This window comes from Uloborus diversus, chromosome 10 (genome assembly GCF_026930045.1).
Source record: "Uloborus diversus isolate 005 chromosome 10, Udiv.v.3.1, whole genome shotgun sequence".
Taxonomy (NCBI): Eukaryota; Metazoa; Arthropoda; class Arachnida; order Araneae; family Uloboridae; genus Uloborus; species Uloborus diversus.
Window position 1 is genome coordinate 84,628,641 of NC_072740.1, and position 18,434 is coordinate 84,647,074.

At 29.9% G+C, this 18,434-nt stretch overlaps 1 protein-coding gene across 1 annotated transcript in view; it reads left to right on the forward strand.

Moving 5' to 3' along the window:
- The window catches only part of LOC129231490 (uncharacterized), a 163,448-nt gene extending 153,309 nt beyond the window's left edge, over positions 1-10,139 (forward strand). The window contains exons 3-7 of the mRNA XM_054865818.1: positions 2,553-2,638; positions 3,660-3,752; positions 5,579-5,638; positions 7,094-7,168; positions 9,787-10,139. Coding sequence (XP_054721793.1) covers positions 2,553-2,638; positions 3,660-3,752; positions 5,579-5,638; positions 7,094-7,168; positions 9,787-10,089 — 617 coding nt within the window. The 3' untranslated portion in view covers positions 10,090-10,139. The remainder of the gene's footprint in view (positions 1-2,552; positions 2,639-3,659; positions 3,753-5,578; positions 5,639-7,093; positions 7,169-9,786) is intronic.
- Positions 10,140-18,434: the final 8,295 nt, after the last annotated feature.

The window sequence follows — 18,434 nt, forward strand, 5'->3', positions numbered from 1 at the left end:
TAAAATAAAACAACGCGTAACTTCCGCTGTTTATCAATAATACTGCATGATACTTCATCTGAGGCACAACAGTTACACATTTAGTGACAAATTTTATCTTTCAGCAAGATTCTACTCTGCGTCACGTCTCTAAATTGACTCATAGATTTTAAACAGAAATAATAATTTCGATATTAAACTGGTCAAGCAACTCTACCAATCTCAATACGATGAAGAATTTGCTATCGTCAAATCAAAAGAAAGCGGTGCAAGACCTGGTGCCCGCCCACAAAATTGAGCTCATTGCCGCATTGAAGAGGGTATGAAAACAGTGTCAGTTACGATTAATGTAAACAGGTGTTAGAATTTGTGTGCGACAGGATTAAAGCATTGAATTCACCAAAAAATGAAGCATTCTAGTATTGATATTGTTACTTTTGAAAGTGTTTTCTTCCCCTTTAATTTGAATATTCTAATTTTTGACTCGCTGTAAACTTTTATCACTATAAACTTTTGGATTATTCTGACTAAGATTATTTTTAATTGAGTGTATTTGAAATGAAATACACACTTTAAGATCAAAGAAAGGTGGCACGCTCATTTAAATACCTAATTTTCACTTATATTTGGTTAGAATAAATTTTTATCCAAAAAGTGAGAAGTATTCTATTATTTTGAACTTGGGTAGTATAATGTGGCCAAGTAAAAAGAAATTCTACTTTTTTCACGAGTTACGTGACACGTATTATTGTGAAATATAAAATTGCAAAGAAAACCATTGACATTTAAATGGTTATAATTAAACTAGCGCACAAAAAAATCCTGGAGAGGAACAAAGATCAGTTTTTAGTGCCAATCATATAAAATGTTATGCGCATTAAGATTCTTTTCTTTTTTTTAACCGACTTTTTATGTATGTCCCCGTAAACTCAAGCAAGCATAGACCAATATGAAAAATTCTTTTTATTTTTCTCGTTTGAAAAGGCATATACTTCCTAGGTGATCCCATGGTCATCAGGTCAGTATCTGAAGATGGGATCCTTGAAAAATCAAATAAAACCTTTAAATTTTATGAGCAAAGTTAAAGCGATTTCTGTTGTTTTTTTAGTGACTCGTGATTTTTTTTCGGAATGCGTACTTTGATAAAGTCAAACTGATGATGAAGACAATTTTCTTTGTAAATAATTGTGCATTTGAAAAAGCCTTTCTTCAGTCTTCGGAAGCATCCGAGACGTTGTTCTTCTATTTCTTTCTCTATTTTGCTCATTTTAGCTGTTTTCAGACTCCTGTGTTAGACGCTTTCTCACTCGAGATATACGTAAAGAGTGTACTACATATTCTACCCTACGTACTTATTTTATATTTACACCGCTAAAAAGCAAAAAATTAATTATTTTCAAATAAAAAAAAGAACAGACTTCAAAAAACAAAGAGGAACTAAAAAGTAAAAAAATAATGGGTCATACTTACATACCATTTTCTACCCAAACGTATAAATCAAATTTATTTTAAAAATCCTGTACAAAAATCAATTAAACACCCAATCATAAAATAAACACCGATTCTAATTACTATACGATGAATTATTTTAATACCTAACTAATTATATACGATCTCCTAATTTTAATAACCATTTGAAGTCGAGGCAGCCTATAAACTACTACCTAACGTAACTGACAACCCACTGAATCCTGAGTTGAACACTAATTTAACAGCACCCAAAATTAATTTTTAAAACTAAACCTACTAAGTTACGTTAGGAGGCGTAGGATCGTATAGAAATTAGAATCGGTGTTTATTTTATAATTGGGTGTTTAGCTTAGTTGATTTGTGTACAGGAATTGTAAAATAAATTTGATTTACACGTTTGGGTAGGAAATCGTATGTAAGTATGACCAATTATTTTTTTACTTTTAAGTTCCTCTTTGTTTTTTGAAGTCGGTTCTTTTTTTTATTTGAAAATAATTTATTTTGTTGGTACTTAATGTAACTATCATATTGAATCAATTTTATTCATCAGTTATTTGAATTTGAAGTAGGTAATGTAAATTCTTCGGATGGGAGAAGGTCAGATGGCCACTACTGAAATGTTTAGATTTTGGATTGGCCGTTTAAGAGATGTTATTAATGTTGTAGACCCACAGTTTAAAAATATACTTCTCTGTGGTCACTACTAGTTTGTTTTAAACCTTGAAGTGGCCACTACTGAAGCACTAGCCGTGACTGATGTTTTAACTTAAATGTTATAAATTCAAAAAAGAAAAAAAAAATTGAAATGAGAAAAAATCTTATGAGTCTGAAACGCAGCGTTAAGGCATGACGTAATACAGAATTTCATCAAAGGATATTGTTTCGACCTAGATAATATCAACTATTAAAAAAATGCCTTCCAAAATAATTGCATAATATCTAAGTTTTTTCTTAGGAAGATTGATCATTTACGAAACTTGATGATTTATGGTTAAGGAAAATACAAACTTAATTTGCTGAAAAAAGTAATTTCTATTTTCAGCAAAACATTTTTATTGAAACTGCATTTTATACTATGTTCATCTTAGTGTATTTTTTTTCAGCCATGTTTGGATTTTGTTTGGTGATGGTGGTTTTATCTGCCGTATGCATCATTTGCTCCGTTATATTAATCGTAGGATTATATAAGGTAATATACTTAATAACAACATTTAAGATGATATTAATGTTTTAAATGAAATTCTGTGTATGCTAACATACAAAATTTACGAACCGAAAACGTTTATAGACATTCGCGCAGCCGTTAGTGGAAACAGGCAACTAGCAAACAGTACTCTAACTAATTAGAGCACTAGTACACATGAAAGCTTTGCAGAAGAACTTATATGATAAATTGGGGCTTTCCCATATAAAGAAAGTGATTGGAAAGTTCTTTTTTTTTCGTGAAGTGTAGCTTGACACAACAATGTAATAAAACTTAGAAAGGCTTGTAAACCATCTGAACAATCTAAATGCAGCAAAATTAAATACTTTAATTGTTCTTTTATTCAATTTAGTTTTCTGTTCAAACTTGTGTTCAGTTATTTCTAGTGCTAAAACCATTTTAAATATTTTTTTTTTTCACTTGTGACTGACAAAGTCTTGAACAACGAATTAAATGACGGAAAAGTTAAATTTAATTTTTTTTTTTTTTTTTTGCATAAAGCTTAGTTTGCCACAAACATGTAATATGGCGTTGAAAAAGTTTTGAAACCATCTGATAAATCTAAATGCAGCAAAAAATGTGCTTTTTAATTGCTTCAAGTAAATCAGTTTTTTTCCTCAGTTTTCTATTCGAACTCGTGTTTAGGAAACTCGTGTCTGCTGCTAAAACCCTTTCAAAAAATATGTGTATTTTTTGTAATTACACATATTCCTTATATGCATATTCATTAAACGCAAGTTATAATTATTTTGATACTGAAGTAAAATTTATTGCAATCCAATACACAAAAGAAAATAATAAATGCAATTTATTAAAACAATTCAATAAGCAGGTCCTTATTTTTAGTTTTATTTTCTTTCGCCTGTTTCAAAAATTCAATATTATTTTCTATAGAGTATGCATTGAGGTTTTATGTTCTTAAAGAAAAAGTAATAACTTTCTTAATTTAATTTTAGCGAATTGTGGTAAATTGCTCTAAATTATTATTATTTTTTTACACTTGTAGGATAACAGATATCTTCTACTGCCTTGGACGGTAGCAGTTGCTATGACAACGCTAATAGATGTCATGGTTTCATTTTATCTCATAAGAGATGCTGTAAGTAATTTTACAAAAATAATATTTCATAACTGCTTGAACATAATTAAAATAATCGTTTTGAGTAATATTTCATCACGAAGAAAGAAATTAGTGCTCGTAAAATCAGTGAGAAGGTTATTTATTTTGAACAGCAAAAAATCTTATTTTGTGTATATGTTACAGTTAAAGTATATAATGCAGTTATTTTATAGAATAACTAGTTATTCCATGAAATAACTGATCGTGCCCGTTAAAGTGTGTGATATGTTATTAATTTTACACTTTAACTAGTTATTCTATGAAATAACTAGGTATTCTATAAATTAACTAAAAAGAGACAGTTGAAGTGTAAAATAAACAATTTATTTAAAATGAAATAACTAGGTATTATATGAATAAACTAATGATAGAGAATTAAAATGAAAAAAAAAGCAATTTATGGATGAAGCAATAAATGGTATTTATGGAAACGTATCATAAAATCATTTGTTATAACAAGGATTACTAAAATGACACTTGGAATTACAAAGAACATTATTTCTAAAACAAAACCTAACACGCTAAACAAGTTATCTCCCTATGGCCTGGAATATTTTAAAATGCAGTAGGAGTGGATGGTAAATGTATTTGTCGTGCAAGATATATAATATAGAATACATTACACTTTAACGGACTCGATCAGTTATTCCATGAAATATCTAGGTATTCTATAAAATAACGGATTTAATACATTAACGGTAACATATATATTTTACTATCAAATATGAGTTTGTTTTGTTTTAATAAATTTAAGTCATTTAAGTTTACTTTTGAGGATAATCATATTAAAACTGGTATTACTTGTCTGCATTTGTGCTTATTTAAGCATTAGATACCAAGAAACGGCACTATGCTATGTAAATTTGTTTACTGAAATAATTATATAAGTAAAGAACAAAAGCCGTATGTGACAAGATAATATGTAAAAAACTTTATTTTTCAGTCGCATGCTTCCAAGCTTTTGTCATATTTACGTAAGATAATTTAATGACTCTCCGAATTTGTGATGTTAGAATAAAACTTTATTTTGTATCATCGGATGATTTTTAAAGTTAAATCAACGAAAATAATTAAATTTACCAACAGTTTAATGATATTTTTTATAAACAATAAATTAACAAACTTTATATTTTTATGCAGAGTTATTTATTATTGCAGAGTAATTATATTTTAGATTAATATCCGCGGAGATTGAAAAAAAATAGAGTATAGTAAAGAATCACTAATTTGAAATGCACTTGATATGAATTAGATAGATAAAGTTTGACTACTGCAGAAAAATATTGATGCACCATCTGTTTTGTTCCTATTTAAATTCTGTTGCCAAAATAATACAAAAATTAGAGCCATGTTCTGCATCTGATTTAATGACTTCAACCATTTTTTTTAACATTAAGTTTGTTTTTAGAAATTAATAAGCTAATCGGTTTTGTATTTTTATCCATAATCTGCATACTTATATTAGTAATAATGAGATTATAAAAAATACAAGTTTCCATTTAGTACTAGGACATGGACATAATTATAGTTATATCATTGAAGTTTGCTCCTCTCTGTAAGTTATTTTATTAATGATATGTTTCATTTTCATTCCGAACTCTTTTAACAAAGTGCATTAAAAGTTATAGCCAGGTTCTACCTTTTATAAAGTACTTTATGGTTTCCTAAAATTGTGTCTAAAACTGTTAGTGAAGTTCTTTCCGTTTGCAGTAAAAATTTTTGTATATGTATTAAACACCTTTTTTTAAATTAAAAAATATTTACTGCTTCAAAAAACGTATTTATTTATCTATTTATTTATTTAGATCACTGAACCATTTTTGGCCGTTCTATTTGTTACAGATGTTCTTATATGTGCTGTTAATGTAAGTGCATAGTTATTAAACATAGTGATATATATTTTTGATGTTAATTATCTTAATTACCAAATGAATAACAATTCATGCGAAATTGTACAGTGTAATTTATTTGTTTTTAAGTATGGTATATGCAAAACAAGTCATTTTTAAACAAAACCAGCGGAAAAAAATTAAAGGAACAATTCGACCTTATCCAAAATATTTTAGAGAAGAAAAAAAAATAATGCCGGATATAAACTTTTCAACCTTGATTACGTCATTTTTATATCAAACAACACTAATCACTGAATGAAACGGAGAACAAAATTATCTTTGATTCACTTATTTTGCTGATGCCTCTAACAATCGAAGGTAAATATTTACTTTGCTTCAAGGTTACATGACTTTAATCTCAAATCTAAATATTCAACATTAAGTAGTGTTTTTCTTTTTAAGTTTTCAAAGTATATCAATATTTTTGAAGAGAGATATAGAGAAAACGAGAGAGAAAAAAGTTGTTTGACAGTGACAGTAACACTACGCTTGAAAAACGTGCATGTTACAATATTATACAGGTCAAATAGATGTTTTATAGCCCAAATGTTATCTATTTCCAAATTCTACAGTGCTCAGTAAACGTCGATTCCAGGCGATTTTTAATAGCTCCCTTATAAATCAAATCTGTATTGCAATATTTTTACAACTGTAGTGCTTTATCATCGATAACGTTTCCAGTTACATGCTGCAGTAAAATGTTACTAACTGTCTCACTTGAAACGATTTACTTTTAGCAGTCACGTGTCTTCAAGTTCAAACAATGGATTTAACTAGGATAGTTCATGGGCAAACCCTTAGAACGTTTTTTCTTCAGTCCTAATAATTAAATAATTAGAATTAATAAAAGTATGTGATGATTTTGAATTAAAAGTTTAGATAACGTAAATATTAAATGCACTTGCAGAAGAAAAAAACGTCTTAGATCCTACATTAAATGTTGAACTTTTTTCTATCGATAATGCTAACATAATTTAGCATATATCTTTTGTGGCGTGTTATTTCTATGTCTCATCGTTTTTTGACCCATTTCCATGAGGAAATCAGTCAATATTTCAAAACAACTACTGTAGGTAGTTATTAGAATGGCAGAGAGATGATGTAAAAAATATTGAACTTCATGTTCAAATTCCGTTCCGCGTTATTTCGGTTTACTACAAACTTAAAAAAAGTATGAACACTTTTGGGACGCACTGTAGTTTTTACTAAATAAAAAAAATGAATTTGCATACTTAATACAAATAAAGAACCAAAGTTATAACATTTTACTGTCTTTAAATTATTGTTACATTCAGAAGGAAAAATTAACTTTAAAAACGTATATTAACTTTAAAAACGTATATTTTTAAAGTATGTGAAAATACATCAACTAACTTTTGATTCCTTTTTAGTAAATATAAATTAAAAAAAAAAAACATTATTTTACAGGTTTATGCTCTTCTATGTGTTTTGTCCCAATATCAAGAATATAAAATTGGACTAGTGAGAGAAAACGTGGTCCAGGTAAAGTAAAATATACATTTTCCAAAAATGAAGACAAATGTTTGAATATTGTGTCTCGCATAAGGTAGAGATAAAAACAAATCAGAGTTTCGTATTTTTACTGTACTCACAGTATATTTCCACTGCGCCAAACTTCAGAAGATGAATGAGCTGTTGCGCAGAAAACTGAGGTTATTTCTGCAGGGTGGTAAATGTAATTGGAAAAGAGTAAAAACACGTATGAATTGGAAAAAATATATTTGAATACACTCCCGAAAACACGCTAGTCGAACTATAAAAATAAAATATATGTTAAAAATACGATACTGGATAAAAAATACCGTTTCTTTTAGAATTTTTGTGATAGCCAGGAAAGTTTTGATGAAGAATGAAATATGAGTTAGCACAGCTAACCTAAGAGCAAAGTCCGTTAAAGTGATCAAAACATTGGTTCCGGTTTGGGGATAAAAATTTAAGAGAAAATTATGCAAATTTTAACAATTTTGTGAATTTTCATGCGTGCGTATTTTTTTATGCGCTCGTCCAAAAAATATGGAAGAAAGTATACGCACCCAAGTTTTAAATTAACCATTTTCGTAAATGAAAATAACTGCTGTTAAAAATCAATCTATTGTCCGAAACTATTTCAAGCTTAATGTTAGCTGACTTTTTGAAATGGACGATCAAATTTCATGAAATGTCTTTTTCGACGAAATCGGATCCAGTGAAATGCTCCAAGAGAACAAACATATCGTCAAATTGAAGAAATTCTTTTCGCCCCTTGTTTGAGAATCGGAATTTTGTCAAATGCAACGAAATATGTTTTCATCTTAGTTTTGTCGAATTAACAATCATTTTTGTAGCATTAGTTTTGCCAAATTATCGTTTAAGGTTTTTTTTTTTTTTCATTTTTTCTTTTTTTTTCTTTTTCTTTCTTTTTTTCTTTTTCTTTCTTTTTTTTTTACAAAGGTTCGATTTCTTTCCAAAGACTACATAACAGTTAGTTTAATTAAAGGGGGATGTTTAAAAATAAACTAGTTGTTTAACTCCCTCTCACATGATACGAAAAAAAGGGTCCTTCAATCCAAAGAACTGGTACCAATTTAAAGGTTCTTTAACGAATACAAACGACATTCGTTGAAATCCCACAACTTTTCTATGCTAAAATGTAACATTGAAGAACGTACGTAAACAAGCCACTAATTAACAAACCCAAATACATTTTTTCCCAAATGTTGGAGAGTTATCCTCTTGTCAAATATCACTGATTTAATGACAAAAAGATTGTCAAAAAGAAAGAAATAGTGCTTGAGGATTACTAAAGTGTCAAATTTGAGGGTTATATTATTGACACCGCTGTAATTTTTTTGCCTACTGTATAACGGCGAAGTTTCGTTTAGATACCACTATGAAGCAGTTTGAAAATTTTGTTGGCCATCTTGTATTAGCTGTATCTTGGGAGAAATTTTTTGAGCAAAATAAACCCCCTTGCAGCTTTTTTCCTGAGTTTTAACCTATGTTAAATTCTATAACTTCCGAGACTACGGAGGCAATCCCTCGGCTTGAATTCAGACTAACTATTGCTAAATAATTAACAAAACAAAAGATACAAGGTACGAGCTGTGGTTAGGAACAATTCTTCAACATCACCAAATTAATCGAGATTCTTTAGAGGCATCGGAATTTATACTTGTAGCAATAAAATACATATAAAGACTCTTAATGAACATAAAACACAGTTTGGATAGTTACGAGTGTTCTCATGTTATGAAGATAACACTGGAAAATTAAAAAAAAAAAACGAAGATAACTAACGCTACTATAGTTACAAGTAAAAATATCGCATCAACAAACTTGTGTTATATAATATAAACAAATAGTACGAGTAATTTACAGCCGAAGTTTCGCAAGCATGAATGACATAAAATTTGACTCGCAGTAAAGAATTATTTTCACGTAAAGTTACGGAGATGACAATATCCATCTACCTGAATAATAGTAAGCTATTTACTAGGAAAAAAATAATTCATTGTAAATAGTAATTAAATAATTTCAACTTCAAACGATTATGGATTCCAAATATAATGATTGAGTAAAAGTTAAAATCTTACAAATGCCGCTTTAGATAAGTTAACAACGTACAAAACTAAAATTTGTGTCTGCAAAGAAGTTTTGTACTATTAAAACACTTGTGTATTTATTTTAATTTTTATAACTAATATTTTCAAAATTAGAAGCAGAAAAAGACAACTAATTTTAATATGATTATTAGAGTTAAAAAGTACTTGTGTCGTTTTAGCTTAATTGGTTTAACGTTCGACGAAACCCCGAATGAAAAAAAATAGATAATATTGAGTTAGAACTTCGGTCCTGTAACCATGAACTAGTTCTAACTTTGTTTCGGCATCTCAAGATTTAAAACCTTTGCCCCTAGTTTCTCTTAGAATGATTCCCACTAAACGCTAAGTCTGTGTAACAATCATAAGACCTTGCCATAAATATCGACCAATAAATCGGTATATTGTTTTATTTCTTAATGGAACTACCGTGAGAATGTTACATTTCTTGCGTTAACGCGTTAACTGTAGTTTAAGGACATTTAATTTATGAACAATAATGTTTTTTTTTTTTTTTTGAAGCCTCGTGATCAAGAAGCTCCCCGTGAGCCGCCACCCAAGGCACCTGTTACCTCATCAGTAACTGATGAAGTCAACTCTAGTCATGCTCTATTAAATCCATCAGCCGTGGCACCAAAAATCAGTCTCGCTGGACCATCTACATCAGCAGGAAAAATGGTTTATTGTGAGCTGACCACCATATCAGAAGAAATGCACTGTCAGACACCCGTTGCAGTGAAAGAAATGCAGTTGACATCTTTCTCTGAACAACCTACAAACAATGAAACGGTGGAAACTGATGTAAAACAAACCAGCGAGCTTTAATCTAGTTGTTCTACATAAGGAAACATTTTTGAATAAATTTCATACTGTCATGTGCCAAAGTATTAAATAGTTTGTCAATTTTAATTTCGTTATGTCATTTTGCATTACGACTTTGTCTCATGAATTTCTTTTCTCATTTATGATTTTTCTACTTCACATTACTTCTACCACCATTTTGTTTTTTAAAGTTTATTTTGAAATATCTCTACTTTTTGATTTATTGAGGAAAAATGTGATATTTAAAAATAGAGTCGGCGAAATCATTTGAATTTAGAAAATGAATGGCTATAAAGTTATTTACAGCCGTTTCACGGCAAAATAACGAAAACTTTTATATGTTAAGTATGGCTACTGTTAAATCTACTTCGAAAAACGTTCTGCATTTTTTTTTTCGTGGCAAGAGTAATAGAGAAATTTGTGCATGGAAAATGACATTAATACGTTTTATTTTGTAAGAACAGCATCCACGCATTTTTCTATAACTTGCTTCATGTGAAAGGAATTCAGAACTCTCAGTTTTAATTTAATTAATTACTTTGAAATGTTCAAAATGTAGTAGGGAGACGTGGAGCACAGTGAAATTGTGAAACAATTACTCTACTTTTAGCGCCAACTATCTGGTGGCATTTTAACAATGTAGTAGCACATGTATTCGATTCCAGTCAGGAAAAAGTACCGCTGAAGATTAAAGCATATGACAATACATGACTTTTTCAAAAATGTACATTCAAATTGTAATATTTTGTTGTAAGACAAAAATTATTTTTGTTGTTACAAAATGATAAAGTTCTTGTTATTAAGAATTTAAATATTGATTGAGACCTACTAATATTCAGTGACGTATTTATTTTGTTAATATTAAGCCTATTTCTATTTTAAATATTTTGCACAATTAGTCAAGTACATGCGGGGCAAAGTGAAATAGTTCCTTTCGTTTACTCACTCATTTGTTAAACCATTTATGTTTATATGAAATAACAACTTCAAATAGCACAAATTGCATTTTACTACAGACACGTGTTTCGGCGGCAAAAGAAATGTCTTTTTCAATGCAAAAAAAATGAAGTTATGGATGCAAAGACTTATGTTTATATTTATAAATTAATTCATCTGCATTCCTGCATTTAGTAATTCAGTTATTTATTCGTTCATTCTCTTATTTTCTTATTCATTCACTGTTTTACTCAATTATTTATTTTTCTTCATACATTAATTAATTTATTTAATTAATTTGTTCATGTAGTGTTTCATCGTTTTTTTATTTATTTATTCAACATTTTATTCACTGATCTGTTTGATCAAAAACGGTTTAAATAATCAAAAGAAAAATATTTCAACAGAAAAGATAGTTAATTTTTCACTTTGCCCCATTCAAAAAAAAATAAAAAGAAAATTTTTCAACTTTTTTTTTTGAAGGTGTAAATTTACTGAAGAAATTTAAAAAAATTTAATGCAAGTTTTATTATAAAAGGCAATGTTTTTTTCTTTTCGTACTGTAATTTTCAAAACAAATTTCCAATTTATTCATTTTGAAAAAGCTCAGTCAACGTAGCTATTTCACCTTGCCACTGTTCCCATATTCCCCTACTTCCTTCGATAAAACTGATACAGTATTGATTCTCTAGTTCATGTATTCATTTCGTTAGTTCTTTCAAAAAATAGTTACTAATTTTGGTTCTAATGTTTTTTTTTCTGTTATCATGTTAATACGTATTTCCTGAATTGCAGTTATTGTAAAAATGTAAAAAAATTCAAAAATAGTTTTAGTTTCACCTTAAAATATGTGTTTAATTTAAGTTTGAAATGCTTACCCAGAATAGGATTTCATTGCACGGTATATATTTTAATTTGCGTTAATTAAAGTGAAACTAAGGATCATTAACGCTTACGTTCGACGACCTCAACCGGTAGCAACCGGTTGGTTGATCACATGACAGCAGTGACGTCAGCTATTGCTAAAGCATTGGAGGTAACGTCATTATTTGATGTCATTATTTTAACCGGTGAGCTACCGGTCGCTCATCGAACACAACCATTATCAAAAATTAAAAAGCTTTACCTTCGTTATTATTGCTTAGTACTGATATTGTACGTAAGGTATTTAAAAATATTAATTGAATTGCTTTTTGCAAATTTTTTTTCCCATATACAGCAGTCTGGAGAGCTAGGCACTCGACAACCCGGTTAATTGTAGAAAACTCGGCGACATTTTGGCAGGATGGAAAAAATCAACGTGAAAAACTTGATGCCCACGAAATCCCAATAACTCGGAAATTTTACAAACTCCGTCACTTTTCGTGGCACAAATTGGTTCGTTTTTTCGATTTTCTACTGCATCACGAAAAATTTAAATCATTCCTTATTTGTTTGTTTACTTTTTTGCGTTGATAATAAAATTGCTACGCTATACTGACAAATAACGAAAATTGAATTGTTAAATTATAGTGAAATAGATTTTATACAGAAGATTTATTGGTGCTACTAACCATTTTGATAGAACTGCCTGGTCTCAAAAGTAGCTTCATTTCATTATTCTAATTACTACTGAAAATATACATAAAGTTTTCCAAGGAAAATGATTATTTTTTTAAGCAAGATTAAGAAGTTTAAAAACAATTCATTGCATAAACTACATTAGTAGTTTGAGTTAAATTCGGAGTTTTTTTGGCGTTGATTTAGAGGCAAGGTTTTCTTCAATACCTTTCATATCTCAATATTTGACATTACAATCTCTTTAATATTCCTTTCATATTGTTTGTTGCTCTGCGAACATGTACGAAAAATGTGAGAAACACGTAGACGTTTAATTGCACTGGGGAAAAGTTTGGTCGCACATCAGTAAACAAACAACTAGTGATTACATTATTTATACTTCTTATTTCAGCAAAACCCTGTTTTATCTCGTTTACTTTTTTTTTAATTTTTTTTTTTTAAATGGAACTAGAATTCCGTAAAAACATAAAGTCGGGGAAAGAAACAAAAACTAATGTTTATTTCCCCTACTATAAAACTAAATATTTAATGCTTTCAATAAGTATACCAAAAAAATTCCTCTGAATAATTTTTATTTATTTAATTATATAAATTATTTATTTTTTAATTTTTTTTAACTTAATTTCTTTTTGCAGTAGTAAAACGTTGTTATGTCCAGAAACTTTGGATGCTAAATTGAAGATCTTTGATCGGGTAGGTAAAAAAGTTGTTTGTAAAAAAGAATATTATGTCAAAACCAGTTAATTTTCAATGGCAGATGTATTTCAGATGTAACTTTCCTTTTCTTACTTAGGAGGGTACGGTATGAACTTGTTTTTCCAGATAAAATTGAAACATAGTCCTGATATATAGCAGTAGCGCTGAAGCCGATAGAAGGAGTTTTGTTTTTTCTCGTTTCCAAGATAAGCGTATTAGTTCAAAATTCCTGTATTAAATTCGATGTTCATATATTAAGTACTCCTAACTTAGTGCTAATATTTAAGAGGTTAATGAAAATTTCACAGATGCTTTCCGATGCTTTGAAGCTTTCGCTATTGAAATTTATCATCATCTGCCATATTTCAATCACGTATAGCTCAAAAACGGGGAAGGTGAAAAAATCAGACTCACACCATCAATTTCATCGTTTTCGTTACATTTCCGTTTCGTGTGTATCTTCTCATACACAATGGCGAAGAAAATAATTTATAATGAGGCGATGAGAATGGGTATTATGATACTCCCACATTTTTTATGTATGGTAGAATGTCTTAAATTATCAATACGACATGACTTACAGTCAGTAACAAAAGTATCCATCCGCAGGAGAGGACGTAAACGAATGTTTTTTAAGTAGTTAATATGCACTGCATAACAAAAAAAAGTCAACGCATTAAGAAGGAGTTGTCAGATTAAAACGAAATTTTGCATACGTGAGGAAAACATAGATATGAGAAACTAATTACAAAATGAAAGCAAAATGAGAATTTGTTACTAGAAATATCTCATATAAATGGATGGTTGGTCCTCTGTTGGGCAAATTTTAGCGTGAGTGCATGAGGAGATACTGGTGAGGATCATGACTTAAAAGCGTCATCTCGTACCTCATTTACTTTAAACGTGCCACTAAGTCAATCAAACTCATAAGCAATCCAACTTACTTGTCCAAGCGATCCCAGATATTTTTGATCTGTGACAAATCGGGGAACTGAGCAGGCCAGAGAAGGTGAAAAAGTGGAAGAGAAGGTCTTGTGAAACCTTACCTGTGTGTAACCAGGCATTTCTCTGCACAAAAATGCACCCTGGGAGTCCCTTCATAGATTCCATCTTATATGTCTGAAGCATGCCACGAATGTACCGCTAGGCTGTCATGATGCTGTGGATAAATATTAGGGGTTACCCATGTTTTGTTCTCAATAGTACCCCATAACATATCCCCCAGCTGTGGGTGCGTTATGCAACTGAAAAGCAAAAGCACTATTAGGACGTTCGAAACGGGGTCTCCACAAGCGAACACGGTTGTCATCACTGCACAAATTGAATCTGGATTCGTCACTGAAGATCCCCAATTCCATCGATGGTGGCATAATCCAAATGGAAGCGAGTGTGAGAACACTAATCATGCATTTGCAGCAGCACACCGTATCTGCAACTGGAGTCGGTCACACACAGCGTGAGTGTTAGAGACACTCCTCTTCCATATTATCACCTTCTCCGGACGTCTCAACGACCTGATTTGTCATAGAATGTACATATCTGGGATCACTTGGGACAGTGAGTTGGACAGCATACGAATTTGATCGAATTAGTGGCGTGATCGCAATACTTCTGGTACGAGATGGCTTAGGAAAGCGTTCGATACTCTTATGCCTTAATGATTGCCAGTATCGCCCCACAGAATCATGCTAGATGTGGTTCAGCATGTTACTAAAATATTTAATAATTTGAGATTTTTCCAGAAAAAATTATCCTTTTGCCCTTCATTTTGTAATCAATTTTTTATATTACTGTTGTCCTCATGTGTGTCCAATTTCGTTTCTGTCTGACAAATCCTTCCAGGCGTGTTGTTTCTTTTTGTTACAGAGGGTAATTCAAACAAGTATTGTCTTCTGTATAAAATATTTCATCAAGAACGGTTTCGAAGTACATCACGTTAGTCAACAAAACAAATGAAATTTAGTAAACTTTGAACATATTCAAGGCAAAGTTCGACCCTGTGAGTCATAATCACTTGTAGTTGGATGATCGTTCATGAAGTCGATATAGTAAGTACTAGAAAAAAAAAGGCTATGGTTACGTTATTAGTTAATGATGAATAGTAAAGTAATGTAGAAAAAAAATCCCTTCCATGCAAATTTTAAAATTGTCAAAGTATCAAACTTTGACAGCGCGTATTCAAACCAAATGATTTCTGCAAATTTGAAATAACTTCTTGATGAAAAGTACATTTTTCAAAAAATAAATAAATAAATAAACAAATTAATAATAATACCATAATAAACTGTATTACAGCAGAGAAAATCTTGTTTTAAGAAAGTGCGAAATGAAAAGACTAAAAATTATCTTACTAAAGTTCTTCGCTACTATAAATGCACAGAAAGGAAGAAATTGTAAAACAAAATTGAACACAAAAATCTCGAAAGTAAGAACAATTTGAGAAGGAAACTCCAGAACGAAATAAGGAAATAACACCCAAATAGTTTCAATGTTGCATAAACAGCTCCAGGGCGATAGCTGTTAGTTAAATTTTACGAAAATGATATGTAAGGATACAGCAGTAGGGAAACGAGAGTGAACTAAGACTACACTTAGAAAAAATAAGAAAATGAATCTGAAAAGGCAAGATGTGGGAAAACATTTTGCTTGTTTAAAACTAGGTTCAGAGCAAAACCGTAAAAGGGATATTTTTCACCATCTAATGTGGATTTCAACATTATACAAAAAAAGTAAAACCACTAAATTTCAATGCAAATACGTATTTGAAAGGAAGTTTACTTTTACTCATGCCCCGAGCTGTTCAATGCTACGTAAGAAATATAAACCAAAAACTTGCATCCATTTATAGTTGAAATTTTAGCTGAAAGGTATTATACGGACTTGAGTCAAACTTATTATTTTTTTAATACAGCTCTCGAACCAGCAACTCATGTTTTTTTCTTTTTCCTTTTAAATCACAGTTTCTAAATACGTGATTTAGACTTTGGTGCAATAGGGGAAAACCATTTCTTTGTAGGATATAGTACTCTTCAAAAAAAAAAAAAAAAAAATTATTGTACATACGCATGTTTGTGTGTCAAAGAAAAAAAAAGATAAAGCAGTGAACAAAAAGAATTGGCAAGGTTTAAATATGCATGAACCGACAGGCAGACAGATAAACGAAACGCGAATCTTTTTTTTTTTTTTAATTTTCGACCATCATCAAGTTAAGTTAAAAAAAAAAAAAAAACATTGTTAATATTTTCAATAGACCTTGCCAATAGATTGATAATGCAAAATCAATTCTAGAACTTTTTTCGTTCACTTAAGACTGATCACCATATTAGATTCGTAGGTTTTATGCATATTTTTAAAACTAACTACTTGTTGAGGTAATTTTTATAAAATCACTAAAGTCTTACGTTTTTTTTTTATTTTACGTGAAAATATATTGTAATACGTACGAAAAAAAAAACACTTTTTTTTCTGGTCAGAGTATAAGCTCTAGAAATACTAGTTACACCACTGGTTAATCCGTTGTTTACATTCATTTAATATTTTGTTCATTCAGTTTTTCCCACAAGTTTTACTTCCCTACTATTTGATCAATACTGGTTTCGACGTTTATCACATTAATAATTTAAACAAATGGTGGTTCTATTGATTTTAATGCCGCAAGAGCCTAAATAGGCTGTACCACTTATACAAATGGAGTAGGTATAGTAACATTTGAACATATCTATGCCAAAGAAAGAGTCTGTGAGCCATAATCAGCTGTAAGTGTCTGGTTGTAAATAAAGTCTACATTATAAATACTGAAAGAAAGTTTTTTTATATTTTTATTTCGGTCATTGGTTAATAAATTTAAAAAAGCTCTATTCAAAGCAAATTTTAAAACTGACAAAGTATAAAACTTCCCATTCATTCGAAATTTTCTTCATTACGTTTCTGCCAAGAACATATTTTACGGTACCAATGATCCAGAATACCTAGCAGAAAATTTTCGACAGATACAAAACTATAATATTTACATGAAAGCTGAAAAAAGTTTTGTTTTCAATCATCAAACTTCGTTGAAAAACCTCTCTTTGAAAATATGTGAAATAATAATGATTGAATGAGAGAAACTGATTGTCAAAGATTGTGGACCCTTGCATACTTGCAAATGTACCAATCTGTGTAATTATGTATATTATAATTTTTAAACAAAGTTGAAAGAAAATGTCAGGACCTTCTGCTAAAAAATGCTCTTTTAGAGCAAAATTATTATCATCCTATGCATTACATAAGAGACAGAGAGAGAGAGAGACTACCTAATATAAATGATTGCTTTAAATCCCTAAACATAATTTGTATGCATGTCTGAAAAAGAGAGTCGATTCAATTAAGACTTAAAATACAGAAAAAAAGTGTAATAAAGTGGTTTTCTTCTTTCTGTATTAATGAAACACTTCTCTTTTTTTTTGACATAGTTATAATAGAAAAAAGGATTATTTAATGTATATTATTAGTATTTTATGGATAAACTTCAATTTTTATACAACGTTTTGACGTTTTTATGACAACTTAAGAAACATTTTTTTTCTTATCAGCTATAATACTCAGGCTTCAAAGCTAATCTTTTTAGCGCGAATGGATGCTTTTGAGACTGACAGCACCTTTATTAAAATTTTAGAATAGTAGGGAATTAATATTTTATTTCCAGAAAACTACTGGATTCAGTGAGTTATTTTTGATATTTTTCTGAATATGAATAAAACGAGAGAGAATGCCTCAATGAAAAGAATGTCAGAATAAAAAAAATGAACTTAAAAACATATGCTTTTCTAATACATGTAATAATGTAATGTCAATATCTTTCATTTGTGGAAAATGACGTTTGCATAATTTGGTGAGAGAAATCATTTCACTGATTTTTAAAGACAGTTTAACTAATAAAAAAAATAAAACCATAAGCATTTCACCGACAGCTTATGCTGTAAGATGTTGACATTTCTTTCCGTCTTCAGAAAATCAATTTATTTTGGCTTGAAGGAAGATTTCCTAACTTAAGTACTATCTTTTTGTTCATATTAAATAATTTCATCAGTTACGAATTTACAACTTTTCAAACTATTTTTTGGAATCTCTGTAGCGTACGAAGATGTGTATTTCTCATAACATTTTGTACAATTTTC